Source organism: Lissotriton vulgaris, chromosome 1_1 (assembly GCF_964263255.1).
Source record: "Lissotriton vulgaris chromosome 1_1, aLisVul1.2, whole genome shotgun sequence".
Taxonomy (NCBI): domain Eukaryota; kingdom Metazoa; phylum Chordata; class Amphibia; order Caudata; family Salamandridae; genus Lissotriton; species Lissotriton vulgaris.
In genome coordinates this window covers 1025608193-1025623964 of record NC_141685.1, presented here as the reverse complement: position 1 = coordinate 1025623964, position 15772 = coordinate 1025608193, and the positions used below count along the sequence as shown (strand labels likewise).

Below are 15772 nucleotides of genomic sequence, written 5' to 3'. Positions count from 1 at the left end.
CTCTGCATTTAACACAGCGCCAAGACGCTCTTGGGCATTTGCACGCTCTATAAATTTGTAAATCAAATCAATCACTCAAATTAATTTCGTATTTCACTGTACTAATTCACCACAAATTCTGTTTGGGTTCTGGAGTAGCGTGCTACTCACCGAAAAGCGCTTTGACGCCTCCTCAGGGGTACCAAGTGCTAAATAAATGCACACCCTTCCCTTATCTATCCCTCCACTATCCATTTTCAATCCAAATAACAGACTCACATGTCCACTGCTCAAATTAATTTCATATCTCCCTATTCTAATTCATCTCTAATCCTCTTTGGGTTCCGGAGTAGCGCGCTACTTGCCGAAAAGAGCTTCCACACCTCATCAGGGGTACTAAGCACTATATAAATACAATTGCAATTGCAATCTCTTCGACGCAGGGTCTCTTTAAAAGTCACTAACTAGTTAGGAAAATGTTCCATCATGCGAAGGCGTTTTTTTCCGACTTATTGTCTGGTTTGATAACCCGACAAACAGACCATGGGCGTTTTTTCCGGAATCGTTGTTTTTTGCGATTGAAAATCAGCGGAAATGTTTTCTCCGCTGCTGTAAAGTTTAAGTGGCACTGGCAAGCCATTCAACAAGTAGGAGTGTGGGGTGGGGGCGTGGGGCAGTTGTACCGGAGCTTGGAAGGTAAATGCGCCTCCTGCAACGCTCTTTAGGCCAAAAGCGCTTCTAAGGGCCTACGGCAGAATCAAGACCGTCAGGATAAAATGTGGGAGTTGGAAAGATCGACCCAAAAATTCTTCCCGTCGGTGTGTGTGTGAAATAAATGGGGCACATCGTTCAATGTCATTAAAATATATTAATGGTTAGCATCTCCTGACCACGGTTGCTCAAAGGCGAAGGCAGGACAAGTTTTATGCAAATATCTCGCGCTACAGAGCGCTCAGGGTGGCTTCATAAATTATCACCGTTCTGGTGGGGCTGTCTCGAAATCCCCACATCCTGTCTGTAATCATCCCGGGCATGCCTGCATAGCTCTCACATTCCTCGCCCCCTTCTCCGCGCTCCCATTGGTGCGGGGGCTGGTCACTCCCCTGCGCCGCGTCCGCTGGTTGGTCGTGGCCTTTGCTTACTCCCGCCCCCTGTCCGCTCTGCGGTGGCAGGGGCGCCAGATGCTTCAGTCAGGCTGAGTTGCAGGAGAGATAGTAGTCGGAGCGGAGTGCCGCCCTGCCCTGTGCCCAGAGCTGCCATGGTGGCTGAGGAGATGAACCTCGAGGAGGGACATGGTAAGGAGCTAGGGTCCAGGAGAGGGGCTCTGTCACCGAGGCCCTCAAAGAGCAGAGGTGTTAATGCACGGCCCCTCAGAGCGGGGGAAAGGGGAACAGAATGCAGCCAATCACGTGACTCATTGCAGGCTAAGGCGATGGTAGGATGTGTATGAAAATAAAGTTACTTGGGAGTCTGGGGAGGAACGAGATGTTACTACTCGCTCCTAAGCATGTGTTCCGAGAGACAATAAATATATTACACCATCCAAATAATATAATGGTCTCAGGGATAATTAAGGGTGTTTATGACTTGAGGGCGTGAGAGGTTCGAAACAGATAACTGTCTTCTGTAGAAGCTATTCTTTGATGTATATATAAAAAAAACACTTTTAAGGTCTAATTACGGAGAGATTTAGATGTAACCTCATGTCATCAAATCTTCAAAACTTACAATGTCGGGTACAGAGGTTTGGCTTTGGCCCCGCCCTTTTCAGCCATGAGTTCTTTATGGTTTGCCATTGCTTCAGAGCTGCCCATCGACGCTATGGTACTTTGAGATGGGTTACATTATACATTGTAACATTTGTGTTTCCACTGAGTTTTGGTGATGGGGCTTCAAGTAGTCTTTTCGTTGGACAAGAACCAGTGAGTGCTCTGTGTGCTATTTGATTTGCTAACATGACTTTTTAATTGTTGGTTCGTGGCTATGTGTTTAGGAAACAGGTGCTCTTCGGATGTCTTGACCTTTCACAAAGCCATTATAACATTTTTTGTGATTTAGATTTCTTTCTTGTTCCTACATTAAAGTCTTGCACACACATAAAATGTTTTAAATATGGAACACAAATACTGACCCTTCGTCAAAAGTATCTACTTTGATATTTGTTTTGTAATCTATGCCTTTTGAGTACACCACTTTGAACGCAAACGTTATGTTGTGATGTTTTTTCATAGCACTCACAACTCTAGTAATGCGTTCTGCTCAAGGACGCCCTTCTCCCACGTCCATGTTGCTGTAGCCAAGATGTGGCTTCATTTTGGATGTTTCCTTCTAGGAGAGCGTGGTATTGGTACTACACTGAGCTGCCCAGCCAATTATCAACCCACACCCCTAATGCAAAGCTAGACCTATTGACTTTGACAACGATTTGGTGCAAGAAGGAGCTAATTATTTGGTGAAAGACTTTAGGAGAATAAAGTGTGTATCTTGTATATGGGCGTGCAAAGGCTGGTATAAAATAAAAGCATTTATTTGATGACCTATTGACCCATACAGTTATATTATGATCAATTTATAATCTCTTTATTTTGTGATCCGTGGAAATTAAAGTGCTTTGTGATCAACAGAAGAATATATGGTGTCTCTAATACACAGGCTAGGAACACAATGATTAATAAAGGTATTGAAGATATTGTTATTGTGGTCTACGGTATGGCGTTTTTGTGATCCGAGTCAGTAACATTGTTTTGTGATCTGTGGAAGAATGACATTTTCGTGACTTCAGGGTGAGGTAGAGTAAAGGTGTGGGGTCTGGAAGAGGACACTCATACTTTTCTATGGTCAGGGAGAGGGGCGGCAGACAGGCGCACGGTGTACATGCTCAATGGTGCCATAAGGCCTGACTGATTCTCTGGCCAGGGGTAGGTATGTCTTTAAATAGTGCTGCAGGTGCAGTGGCACCGGGGCATAGAGATCTATGGGGCCCAGCGGACACCAGTTATTGCAGTGGTTCAATATCCACCCAGCAGGCAGGGGTCTATGTTCGTGTTGGCACCAGGTCTCTTGGCACCCTTGCTTCTTCACAGTCCCACAGCAGATGCCAGTACTGGTATATCCTGCCCATATTTATGACACAAACTCCTCGGGGAAGGGTGGGAGGTAGACATTGGCCCTATCCCCAGAGACCGCTGTCAAGCAAGTATCGGGGGCAGCAGAAGCGGTGCCCTGTGCCCGCGGGCGTGAAATGCGCTCACCGCTGGCAGAAGGTGCCCAGTGCCCGCACACTGCAGTGCCTGAGCAATGTCGTAATGGCTGTGTGCAGCCTGTCCGTTTTCTGCTCAGTGTATGTGGGGTGGCTCCGCTGTACAGTGCCCGTGCAGTGCCTATGATTTGGCGGTTCCTATTGCTGGGCAGCGCATGCCAGGCGGTGACCATGTTCGTTGTGTGTGCTCGTGCAGTGCTTGCGAAGTGTTTTATGATAACGCGTGGCACAGCCGTGTAGCGCTTGGCAGTGCAAGTGCAGCATGGATTAGGTGTTTACTTTGCGCAGTCTCCTTGCAGTGCCTTTAACGTGCAATGCCTTTCCATGGTGTGTGTGAAGCGCCTGTGCAGCACGCGCAGTGCCCACGCAGCGCATTTGCAGTGACTGCCAGTTTCCATGCTGTGTTTTTCATGAAGTGAAACTCTCGGTTAACGGAAAACCCCTGGCAGGACTGCCCTTCCTCCTTCACGCTTCATTGTGTGTGTGTTTTTTTTTTGTTATCTGCGAATCAGCACGTTTTTGAGCGACCGGTCAAAGTTTTATTTTGTCAGTTAAGTGTCAACATATCTGAGCGACAGGACAAGAACCGAAACGTTTCTTTCGTAGCAAACCGAAACCAACCAAACGCCCCCCTCCATGGACTAACATGGAGGGGTGAAAAACAGACTAGGGGGAGGGGAGAGAGAGGGGGGAGGGCTGGACAGCGCCTGCAAAGGAAGGGCCACCGTGCCCACCTGCTCTGTCTGCCCATTGCAGCCCTTGATTCAGGGAGTTTACACGGTGCCCAGCTATGCCAGGAAGTTATCAGCCTCTGTATCTCAGGCTTTTTTTTGTAATTAATTGAGCGTTTTTTTATCCATTTCTGCAATAGGATCAACATTTATTAGGATGTCCGAAACACATGCCCCCCTCCCCAACCCACACATGCATAAAGCCATCCCGTGACAGGTGCGAGTATCACTCTGCCCACGGACCTCGAGCTCCCCTGGTCAGGTGCCACCACACGTCAGATTTCGCCTGCTTAATGGCAGTTTTTCCTGGACCGAATTTCATCACATGCCCCGTCAGGCAGTGCTGTAAATGGGAAACAATAAGTGCAGGTACTCAATAAAATAGAGGTGTGGCAAGTGGGCGGGGCTAAGGACAAGATATGATCATACATAATGACGTTTGTACTAGTTGCAGCACATAATAGAGCACGCGAGAAATGCATTTATGTCAAAAAAACAGATAAACTTAGTATACATAATGAAAGCCATGATGGCACTTTCACCGGAACGGCCGCTGCACACCTGATTGACAGTGCAGGGTCTGTTTAGAGACCCTGTCCTGTTAATCACAGCGTGACGCAAGCCCTTTCAAACCGCTGCAGTTTGGGGACATTCAAATGGACGCTGCATCTCTGCAAAAGGCTCGGTTTATCACAAGCTCCTCAGAAGCAGAGCAGCATCTGCCCTGCACTGGAGGAGAAACCTAACCTACGCCTTCCGTGCCGGGGATCAGGGTACCGGTACTCTCCCTGGCTACAGAGACGTGCCGGCACTGACGGCAAGAAAAATCAGAAGTGTCGGTACTCAGTACCGGTGAGTACCAGCCCATTTAAAGCACTTCCGTCAAGGGTAGTTTCAACGCCTAGTAGGTTTAGTAAGCGGCATGTAAATACAATTTTGGTTTTTTTTGTATGGATCATGTAAATACAATTTACAGTTACTGCCCAGCAGCGGTGCCCAGGCCAGCTCCCTCGGTTGGTGCCTGAATAGCAGGGTCCCAGGCCAACTTAGTCGAAAACCAGCAAAACACCAGGAAAAAAGTTGGGGTAACCATATAGTCAGATTCCACCGTCCTACAGGCGCCTCCTCCCCATGCATGGGTCGCGGAACCAGGAACATGGAAGGTGTGGGCAGAGCAGGCCATTTTTAGGTTTTGCCTGGCGAAAGCTGCGCTCTGCGCAGCTTTTTCGCGCAGGCGAAAACCTGATGAGAACTGTAGTGTGGCTTTGGGTCGGCCCTCGTCATTCATTGGCTGGCTCCATAAATGGAGCCTAGCCATTGGACGAGGGGCCTGTCCGTCAATGCCGGACCAGACACGGGGGCGTTCCCGACATTCTTTGGCTTTTGCCGACGTCACGCGACGTCAGGCGAAAGCCGGGAACGCCCCCGAATCTGTTCCGGCATTGCCGGCACTTCTGCGTCTCTCCTCCCCCGTTTCCCGCCCCGTGTTACACGAACAAACTGTGTTTTCTTGGACATGTCACTTTACCACCATTTGACCCAATTCCATAAACAACCGGAATTGGAACGCTTAGAAACGATTAGAAATGCGCTCAGACGTTTTGTAATATTTTACAATGTACGTTGATTACCTTTAATTAATTTGCAGCTCGTCCTACAATGAAAGTTAAGCACTAGGTACACACAAGCGTCCTTTAAAATAGGCAAGATCCAAATATCTCTATTATTGTACTTTTAAAAGGCGCCCTCCCTGCCCCCGGCGAACAGCAGGGTAAGTTCTGTGAAGTGTAGAAATACTCACATCCTGTCTTGACTGCTGGTCCGCGAGGGAGCCCACTCCTCGGGAAACTTCGCCGCCCGCCTGCCTGAGCTAGAGACGGGCCGCCGCGCTGCCCGCGGCGACCCAGAAGTGACCGGCCGGCCGGCCAATCCTAGCGCGGCCGGCCGGAAGTGCCCGCCCCCCCGCAGCCCGGGGGAAGAAGGAAGTATGGCGGCGCCCGCGGGGCTCCCGTGGCCTGGAGGGAGCCCCGGGAGATGCGGAGAACGTTGCCGGTCTCCCATGCCAAAGAGGGAGACCGGAGAAGTGCCAGCGAGATTGCCGCCGTCGATGTTGCCGGTCTCCCATGCCGAAAAGGGAGACCGGAGAAGTGCCGCCGTCGCAAGGTGCAGGTGAGTTGATCTGCTTGCACAGGAGGAGCCCCGGGGAAAGAGAACGTCCCTCCTCGGCCCCGGAGAGTCCCGAGGAGCGGGAGCTCTCGTCCAGCAGCCGCCGGACCCGGTGAGTGCCTGCAAGGGGAGAGGGGCGTCGGGACACATTGTCGGTGTCCGCCCCTCCCCCCCTCCCCCCTAGTAAGTCACCATGTCCCCTGCGCCTCTGTCCCGTGCATCCCCGTGCGCCTCCTCCTTCCCTCGTGGTGTGTGTGTGTATGTATATATCGACGTAGCTGTTTACTTCTTTAAGGAAAAATATTTGTTACATAGTGCACGAGACGTGTACATATTCTGATGGAGCGCACTGCCGTGACTCCTGTGATGACTTTAGCATGTCAGCAAATTATTTCACCGTAGCAGTTGAGGCCTAGCCGACGTGTCTTGTTTACTTGTAGTTCACGGGCCATAAATATGCTTCTGCCTTGTTTACATGCAACTGAACTTGACAGCTAGTGCCGGATGTCTTTGTTTGCCACAACGTTCTTGTATTTTTTTTTTGACTGGGTTTGTGGTTACTTTAGGGCACGCAAGGACTGTTTTTTAATTTTCTAGGCCAACGGATTTTAGCCAGTCTAAGCGAACATAAACATTTCGCTTGTTGGCTTTGTGCGTATATATATCTCAATCTCGTTTATCACGATTTGCAAGTCTGTCAGAGGTCCCAACTTTATCCTATGCAGAGGTGGCTAGTCCGGTTATCGAAATCACCCAAGATTGGTTTCCTGTTTGTAAAGCTGCAACGAACTTGGACCCTTCTTCAGTCTGTTTATACTGCCAATACTATTGTAGTCTTCCAAAGGTACAATGATTCTGCCTGGCGCTATGACTTGTGGCTGAAAGAGTAGTATTCCTTAGTCTCGATGGGTCCTTAATTTAAATGTAAACATTAGGATCAGCTGTTTTCGGTTTCTCTTGCAAACTCAATTTTTTGCTCTGAGAACGATAACTGTTTTCCTTACAGTGAATGCAAGATGTGTACTTGGTGAACAAACGGACTAGGAAAGTAACGTTTTAGTTTAGAAGCTATTTTGGCGAGATACAAATCTGAAAATGGATATTTCCCTCGTAATGCAATTTGAGGGATGCCATGTCTAAAGGCAAAGTAGCAAGGGCCACTGCAAACTAACTAGGAGTGCTAAGGCCCGCAGGGCGAACGAAGGCGTGGGCCACTTCGAGGGTAAGAGGGGGCGCGGGAGATCGGAGAGCTGGAGAGGGGGCCTGGCTGGGGAGGTGTGTGACGGGGGAGAGGGCAGGGGAAGGGGTGTGTTGTGGAGACGCGCAGATGGGGTGGTGTGTGGAGCAGGGTTCAGAGGAGGAAAGAGGGTCTGAAGTGGGGAAGATGTTCTGTGGGATCCCCACGGGAGATCAGGACTGGGAAAGGGGCGGGTGATATTTGCACCAGGGCCCAGGGGGCGAAAACGATCAGTAGTTGGTAGGGTTTGCAGGGGGAATGTGTGGGATACTCTTGGAGACGAGTCCTGACAGGGCACGAGTCGGGGGGTACACATGGGTGGACGGCGAGAGAGAGAGAGGTCTTGCACTATAATGGTTACTTTGAACAAATTGTGTGTTTTCAGTGCTTGTTTATTCCATTCCCTTACTCTGCTTGAGTGACGAACTCTCCTTAATGGTATCTCCCTCTCAAACTCCATATTACCCTTGACGACCCTTCCAAGTGAAGTGAAGTGTCCTCCACTTCTGGGGTGTATGGCTTGCCTTAAATTGGTACCTATACATTCAGGTTCTTCTTCATCACTTCTGGTATTTTGAAACTCCCATGACTGGTCCTTGGCCGTTGTACGTTTATTTGCAAAGATCTCACCGCCCTAATCGAATCGAAAGGCAGTTGCCACGTGGTAGAACACACTGCCAGATCAGCAGTCCACACAATTTATGAAATTACCATTGGACAAAGCTTTGGGAAATTGATTCTAGTCGGATACTTGCTTTAGGAACCTGAACTGATGCCCCTTGAAACTTTGTCTTTTAATCTTGATAGCATGCCACAACCCTTCTGAGATTTTACCAGCAAAGGACCTTATTTTGATGCCCATAATTTGAGATGCATTTTTTGCACATGTCTCATAATAATTTGCCTCTGTGTGCCCCTGTTGCCTGCTTGTGCCTCCGTGTGCCCCTGTTGCCTGCTTGTGCCTCCGTTTTCGTGCCCCTGTTGCCTGCTTGTGCCTCCGTTTTCGTGCCCCCGTTGCCTGCTTGTGCCTCCGTTTTCGTGCCCCTGTTGCGTGTGCCCCTGTTGCCTGCTTGTGCCTCTGTGTGCCCCTGTTGCCTGCTTGTGCCCCTGTTGCCTGCTTGTGCCTCTGTGTGCCCCTGTTGCCTGCTTGTGCCTCTGTGTGCCCCTGTTGCCTGCTTGTGCCTCTGTGTGCCCCTGTTGCCTGCTTGTGCCTCTGTGTGCCCCTGTTGCCTGCTTGTGCCTCTGTGTGCCCCTGTTGCCTGCTTGTGCCTCTGTGTGCCCCTGTTGCCTGCTTGTGCCTCCGTGTCCCCCTGTTGCCTGCTTGTGCTGTGTGGGTGTGTGTGGAGGGCTCTGTGTGGCTGTGTGTGTAGGAAGCTTTGTGTGGCTGTGTGTGTGGGGGGCTCTGTGTAGCTGTGTGTGTGGGGGGCTCTGTGTGTGTGGGGGGCTCTAAGTGGCTGTGTGTGGGGGGCTCTGTGTGTGGGTGTGTGTGGGGGGGCTCTGTGTGTGTTTGTGTGTCATTTGCGATAGATAAAGCTAGTGGCATTGTAAATGACAATGCCATTTATTTATGTTAAAAAAACATAAATAAAAATAATGTCAAGAGCAATGCCAATAGCTCTAACTTTAACAAAGGCAAAACCATTGCATTGTAAATGCTTGTTCTGGTCTCCCACCTTGCAAGGACCCCCTAGGAAAGTGATCTTTCTCCATGTCACCCCTGTCTGTTCCTCTATCTCAGCCGTTAATGTATAATTCTTTATTGTTTTGCTTCATGGGGCTTGAGTTCTCAGGAAATGGGTAATTAGACTGAAAGTTGTTCCGAACAGGGGCACAAAGTCATTGCTCAGAACTCAGTCCGAGCCTAGAAGAGGGGCCACAGGAGCACCCAAGACAGTGAACCACGTGTTGCGTCAGATGCCCCTTCCTGCACAAAAACAATCCTGCCAACAATGCAGATATGGTGCGAGGGTGCCCACGTTGGCGCTGGGCACCACATTGTGCGCCGGCCTCAACAGTCTACTCTCCTTCTACGTACCCAACAGGAAACTCTGCTCCGCAGACCTCTCCCTGGCTAATGTCCCAACCACCCATAGAACTACAGCCGGAGGCAGATCCTTCTCCCACCGTGCCGCGAAGACCTGGAACACCCCTCACCCTTATCCTACGACAAACCGAAGACCTTCTAACCTTCAGGAGACAACTCAAGACCTGGCTGTTCGACCAGTAGCAACAGCACCCCCCCTCCCCTCCCTCAGCCCCTTGGAACCCTTGCGGGTATGTAGTGCGCTCTACAAATTATCTGATTGATTGATTGAAAGGACAAGATTGCACTGTACCTCGTAAATACGTGCATTCCTGCCCTTTCAATTTGAAGTAGTGCAGGGCTGCAAAAAGACTTGCAGTGCTCTGGAGCCAGGTGAATGGCTGTCACGGGCCATCAGCGCTATCATCGGGGCTCCGGACACAGTTACACCATCGTCATACGTGTTTATGTCCATGAACATAATAAAAACGGTGACAGGAAATCTCCCCCTGTCCTTGTTTACAAGTCCCCATCTGCCAATGCTCAGTCACTGTCGCCTAGCAAATCTGTCCAATTGTATTTTGACACTTACATAACAAGTCATAGCATGTCAAATTGTATTGCCCTGTAAGTCACTGTGAGATATCTCATGTGGTAAATGCCTACTGCAAGGATTTCTCTGTAGCCTACAGGTGACAGGTTTAAAACTTGGCAAAATAGTTAATATAGTCAATACAGTGGCTGCAGATATGTTTGTTTAATCTGCCTATAACAGCTTCAGAGTTTAGTAGAATAGTTTAGTGGATTAATGCACCTGCAGTAGAGATCTATGTGTAGCCCTCATGCCAGGGGTTCCAATCTTCCAACGCACTCTCAGGGAGTGTCGTGTGGCTAACCTACAAGGCACACACTGTGAACGTCTGAGACTTTTAGTATTCTAAGGCTCAGAGCACGAATAGCTCGGAGTTAGGACAAACACGAAACACACTGTTTCAAATACTAAACATATTAAATACTAAAGGCTTCTTTCTGATTCCCGTGGAAGAACTCAATTCAATACTTTATTCGAATACAAGTTGTACTCCTAAAAGTCCAATGCCAACTAGTTAAATACATACAATAATAGGATGTTAAAACTAGTGCATACTTAAAATAACTCAACTGAAGTTTGGCCTAGCTGGTAGTTCACTAGCACGCCTAGCTGAAAAAAAGCCAACATGAGAAAAGGCCTCCTCCCTTTAAAATATACAGTTCTCCAACCACAGCCGACGGAGGGAGAATTCCCGTGGTAAGAGTGATTACAGGGAGTTTGGATTAAATAAGGATGAAAGACTAGAGATTTATTTCAAAGCCATGAATTTGCCGGAACATTCAGGGTTAGAAAGAGGCAGGAGAAGCTGGGAAGACAGCACAGTGGACTTTGTGTCCCTGTAGATTTCATTTATGTGTAGACTGTCAGTCCACTAACATAGCCCAGCAGGTTAACCCCTTGGCTGCGGTGGTAATTCCGCCGCAGCGCTAAGGGGTTGGGGCGCGCAGCGCTGCCATGCTCATGACGGAACCACTTCGTCACGAGCCTCGGGCGCGCTGTGCTTGTGACGGAGTGGTTCCGTCACGGCCACGCCCGCTCAATAGAACGTTCAGCGCAGCCGCGGAATCACTGCCGCGCAGGCGTGCTGGCGGGGCCGTGACGGAACCACTCCGTCATTAGCACAGCCCGTCCGTGGCTGGTGATGGAGTGGTTCCGTCACCAGCACAGAAGGGGTTAATGTTCCTTCTTCAGAGATCCAGTGTAACCCACCCGCAAGTCAGGTCAAATGTTTTTAATTGCCATGGGACAGCTCAGTGGATATATGCCGCCTGCAAATATGGGCGATCAAATGTATGACGTTACAAAGCATACATTTACAACGCATGCCTTTACAACGCAGTTGTTACAACGCAACATCCTTTACAACGCATACATTTACATCGCATACCACTGCAACAGTTTTTTTAAAACTGCACTTGCAACGCATTACATTACATCGCATTATACCTTTACAATGCATACCATTACAACGCATACCATTACATTGCATTTAAGGTAAGTGTTGGATAGTGCAGGGGTAAAAATGTGTATTCTAACTCCAGTGGGTGCTACAGTAGGGTACGTTTTGGTTAGTGTAGGGGTAAAAAATCCTATTCTAATTCCAGGGGGTGCAACAGTAGGGTAAGGGTTGGGTAGTGTAGGGGTACTATGCGTTATAATGGTATGCGTTGTAATGACATGCGATGTAATGTCTGCATTGTAGTGACATGCGATGTAGTGCCATGCGTTGTAGTGATATGCAATTTAATGGATGCGTTGTGGTGACATGAGTTGTAAAGGATGTTGCGATGTAATGCCTGCGTTGTAAATGTAGTGCGATGTAATGGTTGCGTTGTAAAGGTTGTTTCCCTGAGCGAACCATCAGAGTTTTACATCCTAGGGAGATAGCGGAGGTGGTTAATGTGCCTACTATAGGGGTTGGTGAAACCTAAGGAGCTGCGGCAAAGGAAGATTAAGCTCAGAGATGCGCAAGACGTGTATTTCTGGCGTGAGTTGCAAAACAAAGGCCCAAACTAATACATAATGACAGACCCGGTCTTAATGGAGGCTGAAACCAATATTTAGGGGATCAGCGGATGAGACGCACTGGAGCCCTCTCACGATGTAGTGTCTCCTTAGACAATGGCACACACAGTCCTGGTGGGAACCTCTAGATCCTGACAACAACTTCATGGCTGAGTCTTATCCCTGGCCCACCTTGTGAATCATCCAGTGCGCAGCCATGTTTCTCCGGCCTCAGAGCTCCGACTGACACATTCAGAGGATATGTAATACCTGGTTTTGTTCGAGTAGTGTCACTACACGGGGAGGTGAGGGACGGCGCGTGGCAAGACGTCATTGCAGGAGGGAGGTGTCACATTTCCAGCAGAGCCCCGTTGCTTGCTTACACCTGGCCGACAGACATCACAAACCTCTCAAGTAAATGGGAAAAAAATACAGCCTGAGCCTTGTGTCGCTTCAAAAGTCGCCAAGGAGCTAAAAGAGTGGGTTCATTGCTCAAACTCTAACTATTCGTACGGTATGCTAATGAACGCCACTTATATTATAGAAGACACTACAATCATTTGTTTATTGCGACATATGTGTTTATTGCAGCTACCTAACTCAGTGCCACTCTTTTTATCAACATCAGAAGAATGAATGAATGAATGAATACAAATCTGCGAGTCGTCAAACATATGCTATTCATGTTACGCCAACTGTTTCCAGCGAGTGCAAAACCTCCTGAGCTGTTTCACCACGTTTGTATCTACTTACCACACAAGCATCTCTGCAACGAGTGTATGAAACCACAGTACTATCTTATATGTAAATACATGCCTGTGACATGCTGGTTACATACAGTGTTCTGCAACATGTATGTTAATCCTCCATGCTTTTTTATAAGGATTTGTGCCCGTTGTTAGAGATTATGCCACTATAGTTGCAGCCAGTGTGCTAATGACCTGAGTTATCTTACTAGTGCTACTCCCTCAAAACAGCTGGCTACACATAGTTATCCAGAGCACGTGCTTTAACCCTCTAAGCTATCTCAAAATGCATTCTGTTTGTGAACAATAAAATAAGCCTGGACTGGGCAAGGAAGCAGTATTTGTGCCATCATCCAGGGGAGGGACATACACACGAAGAGGAAGGGAAACCGGCACGCGCTGACCAAAGACAAGCAAGGAAACGAATGTGATGGTGAATTCAACCAATGGTAAGCAATGGGTGGTGTCTAGGCCCCCTGTAAGTAAACAAAATGTCTGCATGTGACAGTGCATGTGCTGTCTCAGGCGAGACCTAAAAATGCATAAAGAATTATCAACCAGAGGTGGAGAGTAATTGACTCCGCTCCATCTGACTCCACCCCTCATGAATGCGCCCTGCCAGGCTCCATCAACTTCCTTCGACCCCTAAACCCACCCCATTACACTGTTGCATTAGCAGCACCAGTGGTTGTCAGTTGTCTGCTTCCATCTTAGAGCTTTGTCCCAAATCCCTAATGGTGCCAGAGCTTTGGTTTTAGCCAGCTATGATGGAGAGAAGCACCTGAAACCTGGTGGCATGAGTCAGAGGTGCCAAGCAGGGTTTGAACTACTTCCCCTCTCACAGAACACATTTTCTGCCAGTCTCTTCCTGCCTCTCACAGATCCTTCTATTCTTTCTCTCCCAATTCCTTACCTGAAGTATTTAAAGCATGTGTTTCACCTAGTATGAATTTTATTTGGATAGCAAAGCTTTCCTAACTTGCCCCACCCTGGCATAACCGTGGATGGGCTCAGCCCTGGTCAGATGCAGACAGCTACCGACTCATGTCAACAGCCACCCTGCCAACCTAGGGTCAGGGAAAAAGGACTGACAGCCAAAGCCCTGCTTCTATGGGATCAGAGAGTGCCAACATCACTATCGAAACCTGGTGTCCCTGTACTCCCAGAAGCCCAAACCTTTTAAGGAAATGAGTTACTGGCACTCCACAAGCTCTTCTGCCGGCCAACTCTCCCTGCTTCTCTGAGCTCGACAGATAAATGTATCCATTAGCGAAAGGGAGCAGGAAACCCAATGTAAGCCTGCGGGAAGATGTATTGATTAGCAAAAAGGAACAGTGAGGCCCTAGAACAACCATCATTACTTCGCAGACAGGCGCGCTGTATCATAGGCAGTGCCACTGGAATTATGCATCAGGGTTGACTATTATGCAGGATGTAAATGCAAATTATGTGGCGTAATGTGGCACATTTTATGATAGTATTACTTCATTATTGTGTTATTTTTACTCACGTTAACACTGTATGGGAAAAGTTTTCACCTCTTTAGTACTTGTTTAATACTCAAAAACCTCTCTGAGCAACTGAAAGGTGGCCAGTCAATGTTTCTAAATGGCCTTCCACTGTGCAGGGACATTGTAGCGGCGTTGATGCATTTTTAGTAACTTTTGATCCGTTTGAGCAAAAACATTTTTTTGTTAAAACCTTCAGATGATACAACAGGTGATGGATTATGTGGCAAATAAATAATTATGCGGAAAATGCACGTCTGCAGCGTCGCATAATTTTGTCTCTGATAATTGGGTAGCCTTGGACATATTCTGCATTGTACACGGCCTACCGCTAGACAAATTCTGCATCCTGTAGCTGTCTACCCCTAGTGATGTTCAGAATCCTAGAGCTGTCTAACTCTAGCCATGTTTAAAGTAGGGTTGGACTGAACTTGTGGAGTTTCACTCTGCGGAATTCATGGAGTTTCATAAAAACTCAGCGAGATTCCATTGAGTTCCGCAAGCGTGCGGAAATCAGCACATTGAGCTGCTTGCGCTGATTTTTAGTGCCGGGAGCTTGTTCCGCGCTGCAAAATCAGTGCGAACTGCACCACATGGTGTGCAAGAGGGCTCTGCTGCTTTGCTGCCACTCAAGTAAATTTTCGAGTTGAGGGGCAGCTTTCTCGCTGCAAATGGTCGCATCTGCCCATGGCTGCCCGCATTGAGAAAATCTCACTAGGTGCTGTCTTGGTGGCCGAAAATTGCGCTAGGGGACAATAATCCTTGTTTGTTAACCTAACTTTGGTGAGCTGTGCGCGATAAAAAATGACAAGCGTAGCACGGAGTGGGCAGAACTCTGCAATTACCGCCGGCAGAGCAGAATTTATCGCCCACCCCTATTTTAAATTCCTGTAACAACCTACCCCAAGACCACCTCTGCATTCCTGGGTAGCCTGTTGTAGTCCTGACTATTGACTGCATAAATATTCACCTACCAAAATATTGAGGTAAAACAATTGACTACCAAAATAACATGAACCCTTTACTTGTAATTAAAATAACAAACATATTTGATTTTGATATATCGTCCTACAAAAATTTCTAAAGTTAAAAATCTCTAATACAAAAGTATAGATTACTCTAATGCTCAGTTTTAGAAAATAGAATTAACAAAATGATCAAAAAATTGTGTAAAAACATCAATAATATACTTTAAAGATATTAAAAGTATTTAATTGCAATTATTTTCAAATTTTAGAAAATTGCAAAAGTTGAAAGTTTAGAAAGTTGAAAGTTTCTATGTCTAAATTGATTAAGGGCCTCCTTGATTATTGTGCTTACAAACAATTAACTTGTATGATATTGGAACCAAGGATTGAGTTAAAGCTCCCTTTTACTATGAACAGTGAGATTTTAGAATAGGTAAACTATTTTGACTATCTGGGAATTCGGTATGATACTAAACTGCCAGCAGAAATTCTTAAATGTAAACAAAGAATAGGGGGGCCTTCATTGAGCTAGTTACTACATGTTTATAGAGCAAAGGCA

The 15772-nt window shown here is 47.6% G+C and overlaps 1 protein-coding gene across 2 annotated transcripts in view; it reads left to right on the top strand.

Moving 5' to 3' along the window:
• Positions 1 to 1137: 1137 nt before the first annotated feature.
• Positions 1138 to 15772, top strand: part of SLC44A2 (solute carrier family 44 member 2 (CTL2 blood group)) — a 376289-nt gene continuing 361654 nt past the window's right edge. For both annotated transcript variants that reach the window (XM_086961742.1, XM_086961726.1), the window contains exon 1: positions 1138 to 1274. In XM_086961742.1, coding sequence (XP_086817868.1) covers positions 1238 to 1274 — 37 coding nt within the window. In that variant the 5' untranslated portion in view covers positions 1138 to 1237. The remainder of the gene's footprint in view (positions 1275 to 15772) is intronic.